At 38.3% G+C, this 22,610-nt stretch overlaps 3 protein-coding genes and 1 long non-coding RNA gene across 8 annotated transcripts; 1 reads left to right on the forward strand and 3 right to left on the reverse strand.

The window, feature by feature from the left end:
• Nucleotides 1-541: 541 nt before the first annotated feature.
• On the reverse strand, nt 542-2,489 carry LOC122656968 (tripartite motif-containing protein 65-like). 2 transcript variants are annotated; one of them, XM_043851686.1, is made up of 7 exons: nt 2,154-2,489; nt 1,970-2,043; nt 1,632-1,789; nt 1,477-1,526; nt 1,270-1,344; nt 947-1,137; nt 542-862 (listed from the first exon to the last, which is right to left on the reverse strand). In XM_043851686.1, exons 1-7 carry the CDS (start codon nt 2,402-2,404, stop codon nt 639-641), a joined length of 1,023 nt encoding a protein of 340 aa, XP_043707621.1. In that variant the 5' UTR covers nt 2,405-2,489; the 3' UTR covers nt 542-638. The 2 variants fall into 2 exon arrangements, with proteins under 2 accessions (XP_043707621.1, XP_043707620.1); XM_043851685.1 differs by having other exon boundaries at nt 1,970-2,052.
• A 1,708-nt stretch (nt 2,490-4,197) lies between these two features.
• Nucleotides 4,198-6,810, reverse strand: LOC122656966 (glycosyltransferase family 92 protein RCOM_0530710-like). 3 transcript variants are annotated; one of them, XM_043851684.1, is made up of 2 exons: nt 6,400-6,810; nt 4,198-5,923 (listed from the first exon to the last, which is right to left on the reverse strand). In XM_043851684.1, the coding sequence occupies exons 1-2, from the start codon at nt 6,521-6,523 to the stop codon at nt 4,272-4,274; spliced, it is 1,776 nt and encodes a 591-aa protein (XP_043707619.1). In that variant the 5' UTR covers nt 6,524-6,810; the 3' UTR covers nt 4,198-4,271. The 3 variants fall into 3 exon arrangements, with proteins under 3 accessions (XP_043707619.1, XP_043707618.1, XP_043707617.1); XM_043851683.1 differs by having other exon boundaries at nt 4,198-5,935; XM_043851682.1 differs by having other exon boundaries at nt 4,198-5,950.
• Nucleotides 6,811-13,422: 6,612 nt separating this feature from the next.
• Nucleotides 13,423-14,434, reverse strand: LOC122655580. Of its 2 annotated transcripts, none has more exons than XR_006331981.1 (3): nt 14,386-14,434; nt 14,164-14,211; nt 13,423-13,548 (listed from the first exon to the last, which is right to left on the reverse strand). It is a non-coding gene; the product is annotated as an uncharacterized LOC122655580 (long non-coding RNA). The 2 variants fall into 2 exon arrangements; XR_006331980.1 differs by lacking the exon at nt 14,386-14,434 and adding an exon at nt 14,342-14,371.
• Nucleotides 14,435-20,232: 5,798 nt separating this feature from the next.
• On the forward strand, nt 20,233-21,270 carry LOC122653981 (myb-related protein 315-like). The gene is made up of 4 exons (XM_043847953.1): nt 20,233-20,365; nt 20,441-20,570; nt 20,688-20,813; nt 20,907-21,270. The coding sequence occupies exons 1-4, from the start codon at nt 20,233-20,235 to the stop codon at nt 21,268-21,270; spliced, it is 753 nt and encodes a 250-aa protein (XP_043703888.1).
• Nucleotides 21,271-22,610: the final 1,340 nt, after the last annotated feature.

The raw sequence follows: 22,610 nt of genomic DNA on the forward strand, positions 1-22,610 counted from the left end.
TCCATATAAGTCAAAATATAGCATAAGAGATCATGGAACTGAGTAATGTCGTTTTTTCATTCTTATTTCATGTGAAGTCCATCTCCACCCATCTTCCTTCGTCACATCAATGAGAACCTTACCAAAAATCTTCAAAAGACGAAATCATTTCCTCTAACTTCTGGTCCCCAAATCTTCACCTTTTATAAGTAGGATTCCTGCTCAATACCCCCATCCTTAATCGAAAAATACATTCCTCAAGAAAGAGAGTACCTTGGAAATGCAACACTTTCGAAGGTAAAGATTTTACTTCCTCAATAAGAGATGAGAGAACATTTTTTGCTTCAACAACACGAGCAGATGACATCTATAGATAGAAAGCATAATTCATTATAGCCCACACACCTATGCAGGGTCATGGTAGGGGTAAATTTTCCTAATCAAATTACAAACATAGCAGAATTACATAGGGATTAATAGATATTGAATCAAATCCAGGTGATTTGGTTCAATAGCTAACTTACAAATCATGAATTTGTTAGTTCTCCATCTTCATGACAGATCAAGCACAAGGTGAAAGAAAGAGTTCAGAGTGATACAAGGCATAAGAATTCAGTTAAACTATGGCAAAACTCAAGCCCTTGAAACTGTAGCTTGGCCTACATCGCCCGGTCTCTTATGCGAAAGTTGATGGCTGTGGTTGATGCCATGGCCCTGGAAGCCAGTGCTCTCAAATTTGCCCTTGCTGATGCTAAAGAGTTCCTTGGTTGCCCATGAGATGTATCCCTAAAGGCTTCCATGAACTCTTCCCTCTGCAACCTAAAAGCCAATGCAGCATCCTCTACCTGACTGGGCACTTCCCTTCTTCTTCTTGCAGTAACATCTACCTGACTGGGTACTTCCCTCCTTCTTCTTTCTGTAACATCTACCTGACTGGGCACTTCCCTTCTTCTTCTTGCTGTATCATCTCTGTCCCTCAACTCTCTTCTGCTAGAAACTGCGTTATACCGAGTGTCATAACTCCCTCGTTTAGGGCTTTGGCGTGCGATTTCACGGTTATTTAGGGCCCCTGCAGCCTTCCTTGCTTCAACCTCTTGTGGAAACAGAAGCTGTATTGTATTCCAAAGAACAGTGTTCACTGTGCATGATCGCCCATTGCTGCAATGATGCAGAGAATAAAATTAGATAATTATTCACCCCCCACCCAAAATTAGATTAACACTGTATTGGCTTGGCAAAGAGCCTAACGAAGAATTCCCCCCATTCTCAAGTATTTATAAACTCTAGTACCTGATTAGCTGTCTACATTTTGGGCATTTCTTCCCACATTTATCAGCAGCAGATTTCAGGCATTTCTTACAAAAGCTGCAACAGAAACACACTTCTCTCTCACAGATCATTCCAACAACCCACAAAAAACATGAAGGAGAAATAGGAGAACATTCATTTAATTCAATAGAAACCAAATGATAAACTATTCAGAATTAATTTCCATACCTGTGTCCACAAGTAGTGGTACTTGGTTCGAAGCAAATCTCAAGACAAATCTGCAGAAGGGATCAGCCCAAACTTATTAATCAAATGAGACCATATCTTTGTTTTGGCCCATTCAAAGTTAAAATCAAGATATTAACAAAGATTAAGCTCCTCACCGCGCAAGAAAGCTCCTCCCTCAGTCGGTCCATACAAGGAAGAGCCAAACCAGAACAAGAGGTATCGGAGGCCTCTACTGGCAAAACCACTTCACCTTCCTTTTCCTTCTTTTCCCCGATCACATCCTTTTTCAATACCATTGTCTTTGTTGCGGGTTCTGCAGATTAATTACGTCCAAGAAACACAAACAAAACAAAAATGAAAAGAAAAGAAAAGGAAATTGGAATGAACCAACAGCATTATTTCTGATTAGCAGGAAAAATCTAGATTGGCATTTCAATAAACCCTAAAAAAAATGGGGCAACAAGATTTACAAAGATTGAGAGAGACACCATACCTTCTCCAGCAGTCTCTTCATCATCAAGGTTAAGAACACCAATGGGAATTGAATCAGAGCTTCGTTTCTTAGATCTACGCTTTCTGAGTAGTATAACAATCAACCAACAATTTTAGAGAGAGAAGAAATTCATAGAGAAAGAAGAAACGAAAACAATGGCGAAAGGGTGGGTGTCGTTGTTTGCCTTCTTGAACTGGTTGGAGGGGTCTTGAACTGCATATGGACTCGTTTCTTCTCCTTCGATTCTCTGACGGGTGTATCTTCTACGACGAGACTGGCGAGAAGAATCGCTTCTTCGTCCCAACCGGCCATGGCGGCAACAGATCGGAATCCAGGGCTGAAAACGTTGTTAGCATCTCCCCCATTTTCCACCGTCGCCGACCGTTTTGTTGGGCCATTCCGAATTTGCGGACTATTCTTTTCTTCTCCAGCCATCTTTTTCTCTCTAGGGTTTGTCCGATGGAAGGTGGAAACGTTTCTCTTCTGCCCAGGGGACAGAGATTGGGGGAGTTTCTATGTTAACGGTCGATTTTTTGAATTTCACTTTGGTTCAAATCATTTTCAACCTCGCAACGGCTATAATCAATTCAAGGGCAATTTAACGATTCGACTTTCACGTAAATTCCGTTTTACGTTTTGTTTCTTTTTGTAATATTTTTCCAAACCATTTCATATGGAAATTTTATTGGAGGATAGTTATAGTTGTAATGTCAACAACTGGTCTGACCCTTGGTCCCTTGGATATCCCCACACATATTCAGGCTAATGGAATAAAATCCTCCATCGTGCAGGCATCCACGGGTGCATTGCAATGTGGCCCTGAGAACTCGATACATGGAAGAAGTTTTGTCTAACTGTGCAAGCTCAATGCAAGATAATTTTTTTTTCTTTCTTCTCAAGCTCGGCACCATTGAATACCGCATCTTTCACGTATCGAGCTCTCAAATTAGAATCTGAAATTCCCATTCAGAGTGTGATGATCAATGTTTTGCCCTTTTTCTAGATATGATGAGTTGAAACATCAAAACGGTTGCTTTCTATCTCAAATAGAACCTTAGATTAAAAGGGTCTTATCATTCTTGTAAAATGTAAAGTTACTCCAAAATTTCAAAAAATTTCTCTGGAAATGTATTAATACTGAATTGTTTACCAAAGACTTTGTCCAATGTTTCCTGTCAATTGACCCTTGGTGTCCATTATAGGATAGTCATAATGAGTCTTTTTGCATCTCCATTTCAGCTGTCTCGTTTCAAGAAAGATTTGAGTAACTAGTCCTTTGACATTGAGAAGATAAAGATTGATGTAATTTTATTTCGAATTAGATTATAGATTTGTTTAACCATAGCGAGTTTTCAAATCAGATTTGAGAACTATTTTAATCATGAGTTATGTAATTATATTTTTCATTTAGTTTGAAAAATAATTATGTCCTCTCTATATATAATCTCCATTTTCACATGTCAAAGTACAAAATAGTTGATTACATAGTAAAATAAAATTTAGAATACAAGAAAATGAAATAGGGTTATTTGACCAATCCTATTTATTTAAAAAAATAAAAGAGGCTTGGTTGAGTAAGGTTGTATTTGACTTTGACTGTGATTTTCTTTTCTTTTCTTGGACTAGGAAGACATTTATTTGTATATCCTCTGTAAAGATTTTTGCCTTTAACCTTTAAGATATGGGAAAGATAAATTATCCTCTTTGGCAATATGATTTTTGAGTGGCCCACCCTCATTGTGCCATGTGAACATATAATTTGACTACTTCGACTAATGGATAGAGTGGGCATGGTTTAAATTGGATCCGATTCTCCTCCAGGTGTGGTGGGAGATGGAGGATCCAGCCCAGCAAAAATATAAGGTGTTTTAATCATTTGATAGAGAGTCCTGCCTGTGAAATGACCCAAACACCCCTTGTTTTATTGGGTTGAATCCTCCAGCTCCTACCGCCACTCGAGGAGAGCCGAATTGGTTTAAATTAGGGTATAAAACTCACCACATAACTAAACCAAGCCATGTCTGTCTTCATCCATTGAAATAAAGAACGCTTCCTATGTGGTCCAAATAGGCAATCCAATAAGGTCGTCTTCCTACGTGGGCTGTGCAAGGAAACAAAGGCCTCTCTCCATGCTCCTATTGATTCATTCATTGCTAGCAGAACGTAAATACAAAAGGAAAATTGAAGCTGCTTCTTCTTCTTCTTCTTCTTCTGTGGTAATGTTTCATCTTTATCTACAAAAAAACAAATATTTGAGAAATAAATGAAATCCAAATGGAAAAAGAAAACAAAAAATGTGATTCTAATTCACGTCACTCCCTCGTCTTTGTTTCCTTCTACTATTCTTCTTTATCTTATCCTCTTCGATCAATACTAATCTATCTTCTCGCTCATCATTCTGGTGTTGCTGCCACGGAAGCAGGTGTGTATGAGGATCGGCCATCACTCCCAGAACCCAATCCCTCAGTCCCGTATCCGTGACCTCACAAAACCGGTTCGACCAATCATCCGGTTCAACTGCTCTTGTACCCAACCCAGGGGCTCGATCTTTGGACCCCACGTTCTCCTCTTCCTGCCAATCAGCCACGTACGTGGCAACCCTCCTATGAAACTTCTCCTTAAACACCTCCCATACCTGATACTTGTAGTGATTAATCACCATCACTCCTCTATCCACGTTCACGAACTCGAACCCATCCCTTAGGTGGAAATGGTGAACCACGTTGATCAGCGAAGGATTCAGTGCTTCTGGTCTCACTATACTCTTGTGCCTCTCCGGGACCATCATCCGACATGTGTACCCAACTGTGACCCCTTCTTCTGGAGCCTTTTTTAGCCCGGAGGGTCCGAAACTATGGCACCATACCCGTAATTCGGCAACCTGATGGGGTTGCTTGGTCAGCAGATCCTGGAACGACGACAAGGTTTGGTTGTTGGGGTCGGATTGTAACTGCAAGTGTACGAACTCATCCACGTCGATGAAACCAACCCACTCGCACGAGTCCCGTGCCCTCAATGCACAATGGGCGAAACCCGCTTCCTGTGTCTTGATCCACGGCCACAGATGCCGGGTGATGTTAAACCCGGATCCATCAAGTGAGTCGACCACGCGTTCGATGTCGTCGTCGCTGTTGTTGTCGTAGATGAACCAGCGGTTCACCCCAATTCGTGCGTGATACATGACCCACTCCCTTAAGAACCGGGCTTGGTTACGAATCATCGTGCACACGCACATATCGTTCTTGTTTCCGGCTTCTGCGTCATATTCCGGCGATGGAAGCGGTTTCGGCTGCGCCACCGAGTGTAGGATGATTTTCCTGCCCCTCACTGCATTCACCCTCACGGATACCTTGATGGAGTCGGAGGAACGGTCTAGATTCTTCTGAGAAAAGCTGCTTCTCAGCACAATCAAAGGAGTACTGCACCGTACGATTTCCTGGGCAACCGATATGACTTCAGACTTGAGAACCAACCTCGGATTCCTGAAATCCAAGCCGTAGACGCACTCGAATCTGGAGGGGTCGGAGAGTCTCTCGGGCCGTAGATTGAGGCCCTTCACGAAGACAACGGTGGTGTTGTCGCGGTCCACCAAGGCTTCGTACACCAGAGAATCCCAGCGGTAGGCTGGCCCCGCAGCGAGATGACCGTTGGATTTCCAGGCGAGGGAGACGGTTATGGTGGAACCGCCTTGATGGTTAGGGGGAGGGCACCGTACGATTTGGTTGTATGGATGGTCACCGTCGACCCATGCCGGCGGGAGCTTCAGTTGGGGATGTGATGAGTTCGCCGGGAAGTAGACGCAGTCAAGGAGATCCTTCGTAAATAAGGGGACGGACGGAGGGTATTTTAGGAATATCAGTACCTTGTCGGGGAAGATAACCGTTTCTCGAATCTCGATCGGCGGTGAGGCGGGATTCTCACCGGAGAGAGCTTCCATGGCCGGATTCTGCCACGCTGATAACAGAACTGGATGAAATGATTCTGTTGGAATTAAACAGAAAACGAAACAAACAGGAAAAGAAAACAATTATGCGACTATCGATCAATAGGAAGAGAAAAACTTTAATAACTGAACTGGAATTTTAGTGAAAAAAAAAATTTCAGAAAAAACATACTAGATTAGGTGATTACTTTTCGTTAAGCTATTAAAAGGGAAGAACTAATCTTTCGGATTTAAATGAAACCATTTGAATTTGAATTAAACACATCAAATACAGCACGAACCGGATATGATTGAGTGCTAAGATTTGGAGGAACATATGAAGGAAAACCAGATTCGAAGAAGTAAAATTACATTTGATCCAATCCAGAACAGTTAATTGAGTTTCAAAAAATAGGAATAGAAGAATAAGAATCAAAACAACAACTAAGAATAACAGAGAACCAAAAAGGCAATAAAGAAAACGGTGTGAAGTGTTTTAAGAAATTACCTCCGAAGAGGCGAAAGGTAGAGAACGTGAAGCCGGTGAAGAGGACGCACGCTAAGACGATGAAGACAGTGCACCAGAAAAACCTGCTCCATGACACCATCTCACGTCTCCTACGATCTTTCATTGTAGTTAGAGCAATCGAAGAGGAATAGAGATTTGCAGAAAACCGAACCTCCTCTGCAAATTCATGTGTTCTCTCTCTCTGCTACAGTTGCTACCGGTTCTGTTTGTTTTTTTCTTCTTTTTTTTTTTATTTCATTATTTCCTTTTTCTGGGGTTGAACCAATGTGTGCTTACGTCCGATCGAGATTCGAGAAAATAGAGAGAGACGAAAGCGGAGATGTTAGAGACATCATCGAAAGGGATAGAGAAAGAGGCGGCCTACCTGGTGCTTGCACCGGCATTGTCGGTTTATAAAGCGGTGTGTTAGTTAAGATTACAGTGTTCATCCATTTAAAATTTTTTTTATTTCAGGAGCCTTTTTTTTAAAATTTGCTTTATAATTATTTAATTCCAAATTAAATGAGGATTTAATACCGATACGAAGACGCTGTATCGGGACGAATCAGATGGTTTTACCCTAACTTTTGATTATTTGAATAAATTTACCCCTTATTACAACCGTTCCACCGATACAAGGTCAGATATCCGATACCGTTTTAAAAACATTTAGAAGTGCTTGTGGTTTTTGTTTTGGTTTTCAAATTTAAATAACTTAAAACCGATTAGTATTGAATTTATTGATAACGTTATTGTATTTTTTCATTTGAAAACCTTCACTCCTTTTTTTTTATTTTTAATTATTTTTTCGTGGTTTATTTAGGGGAGAGGAACCCTGGAATCTGGATGATGGATTTATTCGCTTTTCGATTTTTGAGTTCGAGGTTAGTTGACTTGGTCTTTTCTAAGAAAAAAAAACTGCTAGTTAGATCTCTGGAGCAACATCCAAGATTTCCCACGTGTTGATCTAAAAAGGGTGCATCTAGTTCAGGGTTGATCTCTACACAAGTGTCTGGGTGAGCACCCCTGGCGGTTATCTATCTAATGGGCAGAGGCGTCATCTCACGATGGTGCCCTTCAAGTGGGTATAAGAAATACCCTCTGTGTAGAGATCTTTTTCTCCTTTTTAATACGAACGTGAAAAGACAAGCTGTTACCATCATCGAAATAAGAAGATGTCTACTGCTCAAATGTTAAAGTTTTAATCAAAACACAATTTGTCATGTGTCAAAACAAATCATTGAAATCTAGGAATTTAGAAAGGAAAATTTCTTAGATCTATTAGATAAAAAAATTACTTACAAGATAAAATAGATCTAAAATTTATTTTACATCCATTAGTTTCTATTTTGAAAAGATTTACTTAATCCCCAAAGTAAGTTATTGCTTATGAAAAACAAAATTGTATTTTCTAAAATACCCCCACATCATTTCATCTTCTCTCCATGTATTTTTTTTTTTAATATTTTTATTCAATAATTTCATTTTTAATCATATTATGTGGGACCCATCACCTCCTCTCATCTTCCTCCTCAGAAGCCACATCATCCCTCGCCATAAATCCTCTTACATTGCCCTACACCGCCTCCCTTTCCCTTCCCCTGCAATCCCATCCCATCACGCTCTCATCAACTCCATCCCCATCCTTGGCTTCTTTGCCCTCCCCAACCCCACCCCATGTGTTCAATCCCTTTCCCCTCCATCCGAGTCCCGATTGCCCCCACCTCAACCACTCTTCTCTACCCTCCCCCGCTACTTGTCATCCCAACAATTGCTACAACCTTCTCATAATTTAGTTTATCTTTTTCATCTCGTTCTGGTCTATTGTACGCTCATATAACATAGAGAAGTGATAGAAACACTAAATTCTCTTTGACCTCCTCCTTCCTCTCTCTCTTTTCAGTTTTCATATTCTTTTGGTTGATGAAAATCATTTTTTGAACAAATTTCATCTTTGTTAACACTGGCAGATCACTTCCAGTAATGGGTCTCAGACGATATATAAATTTCTAAGCTCTTTCAATTTCGATACATTTAGTTGTTGTTCTTTTTCTCTTTGTCGCATTGGTTAGATAGATAGTCGCTTGTGTCTCACAGGTTTGTCTGATCAATGAAGATCCAATGAATGGCAATTCGATTCCTGTTGGTCGTCAGAGTCAAGATGAAATCCACAATGTTGAAATTGGTGTGGGTTTCAAAGTTTCAATTTTCTGTTGTTTTACTATTCTGATTCAATAAGTTGTGGTTTTAGGGTTTGATGGCACCAACTAATTAGAGATAGAGCAAATGGGAAGAACATGGATTGGTCCCTCCTTTATTTTCCTGCAGCTCAAGCTTTAGCTTGGTTCGTATTGAGCTTTTCAATTTTTTATTCTGTGTAAATTCAAGGCTTTGGAGAAATTCCCTTTCTTGCTGGGGATATGGTGATTTGCGTCCTTTTCATCTGCTGTTTGGAGGAAGAGGAGGAGGTGGTGCGTCTCATATAATGTAATAAAAAAATAAAAAAAAAGATGAGAGAAGAAGAAGTAATGTTGGGGTACTTTAGGAAATGCAATTTTATTTTGAAGGAGCAATAACTAACTTTGGGGATTATGTAAATCTTTTTAAAATGGAAACTAATGGATGTAAAATAAAATTTAAACCTACTTATCTTGTAATTAATTTTCTTATCTAGTGGATCTAGGAAATTTTCCCAATTTAAAATGGATGCATAGACATAGCCATGAATTCTTAGTCATGTCCTTTAGCTTGACAAAGCCATCCACAACCAATATTAAAAATGAGTGAAATTTGTAAGGAAGACGTTATCCATCAGCATATGGTGAAGGTTCACCGCCCACATCAATGTAGGCTTGTAAGCGGATCAGATTTGGCTCGGATACGAATAAGATGTGATCGGATCCGGATATTCCTTAATAGAATACGAATACTTCTAAATGGATGGATTCGGATGTAGATTGAATTCGGATTTTCGATCATCTATTTACATTTCTGTCTTGTGGAACCCGGACCTTCCTCCCCTTAGCCGATACAATTCGCTCTCAATTTATATCTCTTAGATCATGATTCTCTTTTCCTCATATTCTAGAACTTGTTGAATCTTCAAAAACCCTCAAGATCATTATTTGCTTAATTTTATTATTATTATTTATTCGAATTTTTTTCCAGATGGATTTTTATTGGAGTATACGGATTTTTTCCCCCAATATCTCTAAAACGAAGGATGTCTCTAAATGATTACAGATGCTGATCAAATTCGAATTTTCGATTATCCATTTACAGCCCTACATCAATGGCCATATGAAACTGCCTCTTCAATTATGAATGGTCGAACATATCCTCATGCTATGTGATCCTCCATGGACACTACTCAAAGGCCTCAGTCAATGGATTCCCCATTGATCGTGGCTAAAGGAAAACTTGGTCCAATTTTTAATGTGCAAATCATGAATTCCATGGTGGACTATACAGCTCAGACTCTAAAAAGAAACTCTGCAACCACACACAAGGTTTTAGTACATGGTATCAGTTGCCGTCAATATTGATGCTGATACAGATCAATCGTACTAATACGTATTGAGCCGATTAATAAAAAAAATATACATTTTTAACCAAAAAAAAAAACTTTTTGTATCAATTGATATATATATATCGGTATCAGTCATCACCGATACCTATACATATCGATCAATACAACCGATACGATACCGACACCTAAATCGATGACCCCACACCTGGGTTCTTTTATCAATACCTTCCTACTCCAACCGAACTGAACATGACTAGATCGGATCTCATTGGTGGATCGTGGCCCTAAAACAATTTTAAGGAAGCCGTTTCTTGCATGTGGGCTGTGAAGTCTTATAGAAAATGGTCCCACTTACAGCGTTCTTCAAAAGCTGCCAGCAGAGAATGTAGTTTGATGGCGTAATGCACTATATAGTATCATAGATTAAAAAAAAAACCATAAAAATGCAATATAGTATCAAACCATTAATTAACACTTTAACAGTCAATGGAAGTTCTACACAAGTCGTATAAGTAATCTTCTTATATAGAAAAAGATAAAGAATGTTGCTTTCTTTAAAAGAATTATTCTCTCTTTGCCCAACTTCACACTTATCTGTCTCCCATCCCTTTTGCTCATTTCTCTAAGCTTTTAATTAGGTAGAATACAAAGATAGGGACCTATAGCTTATTTTTATCCCCATCACTCTCATTGGGTGCATGAGATGATGTAACGTGGGTCCTTCCATTTCTAAGTTTGTTAATTGTTTATGGGTAAGGGTTTCCACGCTGCTGGTGTGGGGGGAATTTTTCAAGCTACACCAATCATAGTGTGGGAAATGGTTTTGTCAACAGAAGCCCCAATATTGTCTAAGGAAAAATAGTATCAGTGTAGGCTCATCAAGATCTTAGGTATCAGTATTGGTACCTGTATCAGTCTAGGCTAATATTGATATTGATACAGATCGATCGTATTGGGTTGGATCGGACTGTCTTTCCCCTCAAAATTATCGATATGTTGGTTTTTTGGATCAATTTACTCTCCCCTATATCGATACCACCAATACGGTATCGATATTGGATGCTGGCGATACCGATACGTATTTATGATGAGGTCCATATGGTTAGAATGTGAAAAAGAATACACACACCACTTGTGTGGGATCTTTGTCCTATTATTTATCATGGAAAAGATTCTCTGAGCCAACTGGGCAGGATACACTAATACGCTGCCTTCCTAAACATGAAATCGTTTTATCGCATCTCAATGGTACACTCCTCGCTCAATGCCGCTTGGTCAAAGAACCCTCTCCTTATTTATGAGATTGAGTTCTATGTCCAGCTGTGTAGCGTATGCTACTAGCGCCCCCTGTGTATATCTCTGTCCTCTAACAATAGAGGGTGGATATGTTATTTTATAGGAAAGAGGAGAGATATAGACAAAAAGACGCTAGCATACACTACGCAGCCTGCTAACGTTTTTCCACCCTTATTTATCATAGGAAAAATATCTCTAAGACATTTTGCAAGGTCTACACTATATCACCCTCTCTTTCTCTCTGCTCTTCATATGAAATATATAAAGCTAGGGATTCTTCTTCTGGTTGGATGACTTCCTGGAGGGGTTTTGGTGACTTTTGGTATGTAGTGCCAAGTGCCAACTAATGGCTCTTTCTCGTTTTCACAACCCATTTTCCTTTTTCTTTTCTTTAGATCCCATGTGTCGTGTGTTTATTTTGTCAATCTTTCTGGACTCTATCTATTTTTAATAATCTCCCTTCTTTACTATCATGTGTACAGTTAAAGGTTGAGTATTAACCAAGGCAATGAACAATTGAAATCAGAAGAGGACTAATTGGGTCATGGGACCCCCCCATCAAACGAGGTCAACCACATCAACATCATCAATGAACTGCAAGCCTTTATTGAATTTCATAGTCTATTTCAGGGGATTCTTCAATTAGTTTTGCAGAACTTCTGGGATGCTTGGAAATTGGTAGGGGTGTCAATTTCCAGGATAAACCGGTTGGACCAATCAAAAGTAATCGAAAAAACGGACCAAGTATTATTGGTTTGGTCCAATAAAAAAACCAAACCAAATCAGACCAAAATCAAAATCGACCGGGCAGTATTCTTCTTCCCAATTATTTATATTTTGGGAGCTTCTATCATTGGATACAAGTTAAACTGCAACCATGGCCTTGTTTCTGTGGCAGTTCAAATTGGGTTGAAAATCTTGTTCACATGCAAGTTTCAGCCCTAGCAAAATTTGCCATGTGGTAAAACAAAATTCAGGACTATACGAGGGTGCATGGATCTGCATTGGAATGTACAAAGGAGGGTATAAAAGATTCAGTGCATGATCAACATTTTGCATTTAGAGAAACTCTGCTTTTCCCCTTTTTACATACAGAAAAATCTACACAATTTCATTTGATCAATTCAGACGTGAACAAAACCTTGTGCTACCAAATTGTGTACAAAAGCTTGCTCCACTGCATCTAGTAATACATCAAAATAAGCTTTTCGAGCCCGAAGGAACAATGACCACTTCACCATGTTGAGAAGAATGGAGTATTCCACATTCAGCCTTTTGCCCTACAACAAGTGTATATACAAGATCTGATGTATAGTCTACATGAGAACCAAATTTCAGATAACAACTAAAACATGGACCCTAACTGAGGAGTCTAAACTAATCAGAGCTGTATTTTCTTGTTGTCATGAAAATCTATGACTGATGTAGACCTCATGAGGACAGAGGTATTTTTCCCCAGTAAGAGATAACAGGTACTTCTCGGTGTACAGTTGCATGCCGAAAGTGAATCTTGCATTCTCAAGACCAAAGAAACAGAAATTTTATTTCCCAAAAAAGAAATAAAAATTTGACTAGAACTGTGTTATGTAACTTGGAAGGGTTAGGATGACCTATGCAAGGGGTTTCGGACAGATACTTGTGAGGGGGAATTTTTTGTCAGTTCAACAGGTTGAACAGAGGTTGACGGTGTGTTGGAGGTTTTATCATCTCTGGATGAAGGCCTTGGCTTCTCCTATGAACATCTCAAACATCTCATCCCGATAGAAAACTAGGTCAAGAAATGATATAGTGAATGAGTTCACACAATCCAGAGAGGGGCCCCAAAGGTGTAGATGTGTACCACCAGTATTTGTTTTTTTTTTTTGGGGGGGGGGGGGGGGAGGAGGGGGACTGCACCACTCTCTTTAGTTTACTAAATGGAAGCATCAAGTTTATAATAAAGGCCTAGGTAAACAAAATGATATGGTAAATGAATTTACCAATCGCATAAAGCACTCCCCTTCTCATGGGGAAGGAGAAAAGGTGTAAGACCTGTATCTGTTGGGGTATTTGCACTCCTCTTTAGTTTCTTTATTTGATACATTTGCTCACTTTGACCCCCTTTTAGCAGAATTTCTTGTGCACTTTCCTTCAATTAATTATCTGAAAAAAAGAATGTAACATTTATGCTTGTAAATTCAACTTGGGTTTTTCTTTTGAATTTTCTTCGGACTCCTCAGATGTGGTTGAGTTCAGACCTGTTAGCTTCCCAAATGATTCTATGGCCTCCCCAAAAAGGACCCTCACTGTGTCAAGTACAGTTTGAGCTCCCCTTGTGTTGGCAGCTGAAAATTAGACAACAAGGTAGGATGACTTGAAGAGAACATGCTCCGATAGTTGAACATTGAAAGACAATTTATGCACATGTAAAAATGATAAGCTCAGGCAGCTTCAAACCCATATCAGTTATGTGAGTGATAAATGATAGGGGAAACATTAGTCATGGAACTGATACTTGTTTTTCATAGCTTTCTTCTATCTTCAAGCTCATATTTCTCCTTTTCCATTAAAGACGTAAAGTTTACTGAATTAATGGAAGCACAACATATATGTACCCTAGAAATTCTCCATGTCAGAGGCCATTATAAACTTTTGAAGAAAAGTAGAGCCCAAATCGTTAAAGATATAAACATATACTTCCATAATCAGATGCCCTTGAATTCAGGTAACTAACAGAAGCACTACTTCTCAATTTTCATGGGCCAGCACACAATGCAGTTCGAGCCCAAGTTCAAAATACATCAGGTAAGGTATTTGGGAGGACATATTCAAAATTTACCAAATGCCAGGCCCAAGCCCAATGCATCTGGACCCTCACAGAATACATACTGCCCTGTATATTTCAAGTTTTCAGATTAGGAAGAGGTGGAAAGAACAAAAAAGATCCTAGATAAGCTCACCTCAATACCATCTATGGTAGAAAGTGCAGATCTTAAGTTATTATTTCCCTGCATATTCAATACAAAGCAATTTAGACAAACCTTTCTTCTCGTAGTTTGCATGTACAAGTTTTCACAGTCAGTATCTGGGAGACCGTAAGCAATAAATGCAATATAGCATAAGTTAGTGACACATTACAACAATTTTGTACTTTATAACCATATATGAACTCTGTAGCCAACCGCAATACACGATATTGCTTAAATGCAGTCGTCTGTATCTCCTTCTCATCCTGTTTAGATTATAGATACCTGATAAAGTCAGTAACAAATGATAATTAGGAAAACAATGATTAAAAGAGTCACATAGAAATAATAGAAGCCGCAATCACAATTGTCACTAACAGAAATATTCATGCACTCAACCATGGTAATTATTTTCAGATGCACAAATATGAAATGTTCATTTAGACATTGTCACGTCTAGTCCACTGAAAACAACATTTTTAGTTTGAAATTGACAAGAATATGACAATTTTATTTCCATGATAATTATTTTCAGATGCACAAATGATTTTGAAATTAGATTCCAGACAGAAATTCAATAGGAAAACAAGCCCAAAGCATAAAATATGAACCATTTCAAGGAATTAGAGAAAAATGATAAGTACATAAATTAGCCTTAAAAAGAAGTGTCACTAGTATACATGGGGGTGATCATTAAGTCCTAGTAAATTGAAAATACATAGTTGCAAGAGCAATTCAATAGGAAATATCAAACAAGGTCTTAGAATACAGACCAACACTCTTACACAATTTTGGTTACCCAATATTTTCTTTTTCAAACTTATATTTTTTCTGGAAAATCTCAGGCTTTTCTGCCACATGAATGGATGATGGGATCAGCATCCAGATTACAGGTCACCCTATTGGTAGGCCACATGTACAGTGTCCACAGAAATTTCATTCTACTAATTGATCTCACAATGATTTCTGCCCATTTTTTGGTTCTAATGTTATTCATAGGCAAGCCAATCATGTCATTGAGTGTTTTGACCACACTGAAACAATATCAGAAACAGGTGAACCAGATCTGTGGAGCCTATAGACAAAACTGGCACTGTCTCGCGGTTAGACAAAATAATCTGACTGAGAGCAATAAGATATATTCACAACAAAGAGATGCAACCCAATAACAAGTATGCCCCCTGGCTGTCTATAAGATATTACACATAATAAAGAAATACGCCCCTGCAGTAGTACTAAACATAAGAATCTTAACACACACCAAAGACCTAAGCAACCAAGGAGCAGAATCTCAGATCTTTGGCAACTCTGGATACTTAGTCAACCATTCACAAGATATTTTAGACAGAATTAAGGGTTGGCATGCACAGGGGTTTTCCAATGCCATATGATACTAGTTACTAAATTATGCAAGGGAATTAAAAGCTATAAAAGGGAAAAGGTTGAAATTGCTTATAGTGATTGATTACATATCCAGATAACTGACAGCAGTAACTTGACTGATCGGCCAAAAAATACTACATTAAGAAAAAAAAAAAAAAAAAAAAAAAAGAGTTCCCATTAAAAAATGTAAAAATCCTAAAGAAACTGATAACTCAGAAGCATCGTAGGGAAAAAAATGTGTCTAAAATGCCACATTTTACTATGGTCATGTCTCTGAACATGGTAAACACAAAGTATAGAGAGCATCATACACAGAGAGCAGTTTTGATAGAATATGAATGCATTACTGTGATATTTGAAATATTTGAGTTAAATGAAGCCCATGGCATCCCAAATGGCTGTCCCTTTAAAGATGGAGACAAGGGTAGTAAATTTTTTAACCAACTTGGTTCACTAACAAAAAAATTGCAAAAGGGAAGAGAAAATATTAACGGGTATTAGTCCCTCCGGATTAATTGCAAGCCAAGGGCTCCCAGATAAATTTTCCGGGAGAAGGGGTGGGGGATAAAGGGAAGAAATTATGAAAATCAAAGGAATACAGAAATAGTAATTTTGAGAGAGAGAAGTTACGGTTGCCTATCATCTTCGATTTGGGGCAAGGAAGGAGGGGGGAGGGCGTTGGAACTGGCGAGCTGCCATTCCTCTCTTCCCTTTGGCTTGAACCATCATATCATGCTGCCTTTGCCTCCTTGGCTGCTGATGAGGTCTTCTACTCGTCTCAGAAGAAGAAGAAGAAGAAGACCAAAGAGAGTGTCCGGAGAGCACATTTTCAAGGCTCCTTGCCGAATTCGACAAGGGAAGCCGAACCAATGCGTTCAAAGACATGCTCATACCACACGAAGTAGAAACATCAAACACACATACACACACACACTTTTTCTCTTCTCGTTTCTGATCCCTCAATTCATGGTTTGAGGTATCCGATCGGATCGGTCGATTTTTTGTCGGATCGGATCGGAATCGGCTGAGATCGATATCGATCCAATCCAAGTGTACAGGCAGGGATAAAAATGTAAAAAAATTTAATTTTTTTTATAAGAAAACATGGATAAAAGTGTCATATATGCCCAAGTTTGAACAATCCTGATCTGTGTCGATCAATCCGATCCGATCCAACCGATACCAAGATCATGAACCATGCCTCAACTGCTACCAGTGCTACCTCACCAAGTTGATTCAACCAATTAAATGGGGTCCATTCATTGGAATCTTTGAGACGCCCGTAACATCAAGTCTGTTGATTGGTTGGTACTGGCCCAACCTAAACCGTCCATCGGACGGCAGTAAAATCACTTATCAGAGTTGGGCTTGGCCCATGGGTTCCTCCTAGTTGGGCCTAGACATGTAAAAAGTTACATGGGTTTCTCACCCATCATGCATATAGAGCCAATAAATGTAATTTTTATCTGCTACTGTGCCATCGTGCGGTGCAGCAGCGAACATGTGTGCACAGTGGGCCCCACTGTCCACACATGGCCTCTGTTGCGCCGCACGATGTGCACAGCAACGCCTCCAGTATTGGAGCGGTTAAAAATCCCAATAAATGGCATTAGAACAGCCTTTGCAGTGTGCAAGAATTCCATACCTACCAAGTTATGAAGATTTCTGTTGTTGGGGATTTCACTCCCAAGCCCATTGCTTTTGCTTAAGAAGAGGGATTTCAAAAGATATGAGATTTGATGAGATAGTATCACTCCATGTGCCAGAAGTAAATCTTTTAATAACTTTTAGGGTAAAAGATTGCTAAACTGCCCTTTTACAGATTCCTTATAACCTCCTCCTTACATAATAAATAATGGGAGCCACATTGATATTTCTCTCTCTTGTTATGACTACGTAGTCAAGTACCCAATTTTATCCTACAAAATATTTTCTCCTTCTTAGGTAGAGAAAGTTTTTCTTCACCCATGGTGAAAGAAACACCCACAAGTCTACCATTCCTTTGACACCTTTTCAAGCACAATGATGACCATCGATGAAGGAAGAATTCCATTCCTTCTCTGTGGCTTTAGGAAACTCAGTCCCTAGTAGATTTATTAACTATAATGACCTGGGGAAACTTGTCTTAGAACCCTTAGAATTGTCCATGAGATCAAAGAAAGATCTATGTTTCGACCGGCTAGGCCAAGATCAGCCCAGCCTAGACGTACAGTAATTTTCAGTCAAGCCAAACCTGATTGGTTGGACCCTCTTGGTCATTGTCACCGACGTAAATTCCTCTCCTAATAAGAAAAGATGGTAGAATCACAGTTTCAATGGTCTACCTCTATCACTCTAATTTAGTCGGAATCAACCTGAACCCTAGAAATCCAATACGAATCAATCGGTTTGAACTTGACAAAATAGAAAACCACAAATCGTTGGCATGGGAGAAGGTTGTTATGAATTGTTCAAGTTTCATAATGTCTCAATTAGGGATGTAAACGGATCGAATTCGGATAGTGCTAAACGGATACGGACATGGATTCGGAAACAAATTTCGGCTATTCAGTTACACCCCTAGTCTCAACACTAAGAAATATAAATCCATATAATCTAAAACATGCTTTGCAAAGTTCTTTACAAATTAACAAATTTTGATTGCAAGCTCCATTTGTTTCCATATAAAATAACAAATTACCTTTTACTGTTTGTTAATTTTAAACTAAGATACAAACAAATGTATTGAAAAAAAATAGAAAAATTTTACATGAATAAAAATACATGTAAAATATCATTTACATGAAAAATTTTATAACAAAACAAATAGAAAGGGGACATTGCAAGAAGTTTAGTGCATCATCATCCTCATGTTTCCTCACCAATCATTATATACAAATTTTATGTTCATCTCTCATAAATTATTCCACCCCATGTACATAATCTATTTTTCTTTTGTGAATAAAATAAAATTATATTTTCAATATACATAATCTGTTGGTTCTATCATCTTTGTCGTATGCAAAGATTGTGTTCATGGAGAGAGGGAATGTTGTGAAAAGGATAGGAGATAGAGGTATCAATTGTGATATTGATAATCTTAAAGTTTAATCCCCACTTAATTAGAATTTGGATTTATTAATCCGATTGTGAAGCTCATTTATAGAGATGGTTTATATAATAATTAATTAATTAATCTATCTTTATTAGCTAACTAAACCATCATGAGGATGAGATATATATATATACATCCTTATGTGCTTATCATGGTGGTCGGCCTGTAAATGCCCTTAACTCCACATTCCTCCCCTAAGGGTCCAATGCTGTCCCCTTTATTCGTATCTTCCATTGATACATTCACTTTGGGTTTGCAATAATATATAGTGACCCTAATCCTAAAATAACAATAAACAACACAAAGTTGCTAACAACAAAGCACCTCAATTGCATTCATTTCATATTGAGAATGCATCTTATATGATTCATGAGCTCTTTCTCTCTTTCTCAATGTTTTAAAAATTGGAATCGGATCGAATGAATCGGCTGAGCCCAATCTTGATTTCTGTTAATTTGGAGCAACTAATCCACACTGGGTTTTGTAGAAAACGAGAACTTAAAACGATGTAGAAAACGAATGGAAATCGTAAACAACAATCACATTGTCTCACACAAAGATTTACATGGTTTGGCAAGATTGTTTACATGAGATGAGATCTACTTCACCATCATATCAATGGAGAATAGATTACAATCGCTCATCCTCACACCCCTCTCAGATTGATCAGAGAGAAGGAATCCTTGCTACAAATTCATAGCAAACCCTATACAAGAAATTTTCTGAAACACCCATGTAGCCCTCAAAAAATATTTCTTAGGGCTTTCCACCCCCGAACACTGCTGTAAGGATCTGCTAGCTCACAGAGGCTTTAGTAATGAAGATTACTCGCAAGGTAAGCCGATTCCTCCAATCCACGAGGCCAACGGCCCTTGGCCATTTAATGGGCCTTCAGAATCAGCCCACTTATGCAAGCAATGAAATATAAGACATCATGCCCCCAACAGGTCTAGGTTCAAGTGGAATTTGGTTGATTTTGATCGATTTCCAATCGTTTCCTGCCGATCCAGAATGGAATCCAATCGAAATCAACTGGACCTGATTCTGATAACGATTCCTCTCTCCCTCTCTCTCTCTCAAAAGGAAAAGAGTTGCCTACAAGGACGAGCTGGCCAGATTTTAAGGAGACTAAGCAAATTCTTAAAATTTTATTTTTTTTTCCTTTGTTAATGGGATGTTGTTTAGAAAGAAGAAAACCCAATAAGAAGACTTTGGGCAGCAAAAATAGAATTTGTCTATGAGAACGACCCACGTCTATTTCTTGCTCTTTTTGTTTATAACTTTCTTAATTAAGTTTGTAATAATGATCAGGAGTGTGCTCATTTATGATCACAAATCAATATTTTTGTGGATTAAAGATCACAAAACATTCATGCTTATAGTTAATGAACTTTGATGCCTTCTCATTCAATATCATTTGTCCCTTATAAATACCACTACTTATTAGTCTTCTTTGTGGATTATGAACTGGCAGATCATCATTGATTCAATTATAAAACCTTCTTTGGCTTCAAACAACTCCATTCTCCACTCTCCATTTCTCTCTGTTTCTCTCTGCCATTAACTTCTGCCAATTGGATTGTGGAATGGGGAGAAAACCTTGTTGTGAGAAGGTTGGGCTGAGGAGAGGCCCCTGGACTGCTGATGAAGATCATAAGCTAATGACCTTCATCCTCAACAATGGCATTCTTTGTTGGAGACTCATTCCCAAGCTTGCAGGTATTTGTTGATAAAGATCTAGTTTTCTCTCTGTTTGAACACTTTGGATGTGATTTTGTTAATTTGATGGTGAAGGTTTAATGAGATGTGGGAAGAGTTGCAGACTAAGATGGATCAACTATCTAAGGCCAGATCTTAAGAGAGGAGCATTCACAGAGATTGAAGAGGATCAAATTATCCAACTCCATGCACTTCTGGGTAACAGGTACTTACATGCAACATATATATTAAAAAGCTCATAAGTTACATATATATATATATTTAAGCTAAATTAGCTTAAAATGTACTTAATTAACTATAATTATGTTCTATACTTAAGCAGGTGGTCAAAAATTGCAGCACATCTCCCTGGCCGAACAGATAATGAAATCAAGAACCACTGGAATACTCGAATCAAGAAGAAGATGAATCTCCTTGGTTTAGATCCTTCAACACACAAGCCAATAACCCAATTAAACCCCGAAAAATATGATATAGGACATGAATCAGTTTCACAAGTGTCCAGCAGTTCATCTACAGAGAAACAGAGTAACTTTGATTTTGTATCACCAAAACAACAACAACAACAACAACAAGAAGAAGAAGAAGAAGAAGAAGAAGACATTAATCTGGGGCTTCAGAAGAAACAAGAAGATCTTCAACTGGGCAGTCCAATGGATCTTTTAAATGGTTATGAAATGTTGTGGGAGACCTTGGATAATGGATCAAAGATTGACCACCCAAAAACCAATCCCTCTAATTCATTTTCTTTGGACGACTCACTTAATCATTCTATGAGTGAATCCTCATTCCAGCAAGAAAATTCTCTGCAATGTTGGGTTGATAATGTGGAGTCTGTCCTCTCATGGGATGAATTCCTTCCCATAGAAGACATATTTTCTTTTGGGATATTACCAGTTAATTAAGCTATTAATGATCTCATCTAGCATTAACGTTCCGGAGGAGTGCAAGGAAATGAAGAATTGTATACTTGATCACAATAAAATTTGAATTTTTACTGGTGTGAGTTATTTGGTCCTTAAATTAATTTTGGTTTATTCTTTCTTCCTTTCTCTACCCCACATCACCTTTTCCTTTATATATACTGTAAATTCAGTTTATTCCAAGTGTTTAAATGCTCAAGCTTGTGTCATTTTCTAATTTGTAAGCTTTTCTTAGTTTAATCTCATCCATTTTAACTTTTGTTTAGTTCTGGTTCTATCACAGAAGTGAAATCTTTAAGGGTTTTGATAACTTTAATTGATTGTTATATATCTTCTTGGGTTGAATATGATAGAGATATTGCACTATATCTTAGGTTAAAAAACGTAGTAGGGTTTTCTTCCCCATCACTATGCCTAGTGAAGTATTAATGTTTTACTATTTGTCACATGGTAGTATATGGGTTAGTCCATGTGATAGAGAACCAGACAAACATCTCATTGGTACAATTTCAACTTAAAATGAATAGAGGAAGTAGTTAATATTACAAAAGATGTCATTTTATATTTTTTTATTTTCATCTATGATGACATTTTGATAATTTTACCAAAACTTTGAATCAGAGTTTGAGCAACTTTCAATTCCTTACTTTAGATTAAAATTTGGCTATGGAGATGTATGTGGGTCCTTTATCACATGGACTAACTCATGTACTGCCAAGTGGCAAATAGTGAGGCGTATACTTCATTAGGCATAGTGACGCCTAGAAGGATCCTATTATTATATACGATATATATCATTTCATCTAACATAAGTTAAGCAATGCCAAATGACAAGGCTTTGGCCGATTTTAATTTTTAGGGTCATGGCTGATTCTGAGTCAATTTTGAAGAATTCTAATATGATTTAAATCGGAATCAATAGAGGCTATTTCTATGACCGATTCTGGGTTTTTAAACCTTGTTTTTGGAGCAACCTGGACCTTACTACGTCTGGAAAGAAGGGAAGGTGTTTGGTTGACATTAGGAGGGTTTATTAAGGGTGTCAATTGGGATGTTCCTCGTATTTGGGACGGGACGGTCGTGCACCGTACCAAAAGTACCAATCCCATGACCGCTCCATTTAGTTAACGAGACCAAACCTAGATCCCAGTCCCGATAACTAGCGGGATGGGACGGTACCGGTTCTTAACCGGTTCTAAACATTGTAGAAAAAGGGAGCAGAAGTTTAATTGTTTCTAACGAGATGGGTTTATTAGTGTTGTGGAATTTTTCACTATCATGAAATCTAAGTTATCTACGCTTTTTATAAAGCAACTTAAATT

The sequence above is a fragment of the Telopea speciosissima genome, chromosome 3, assembly GCF_018873765.1.
Source record: "Telopea speciosissima isolate NSW1024214 ecotype Mountain lineage chromosome 3, Tspe_v1, whole genome shotgun sequence".
Taxonomy (NCBI): Eukaryota; Viridiplantae; Streptophyta; class Magnoliopsida; order Proteales; family Proteaceae; genus Telopea; species Telopea speciosissima.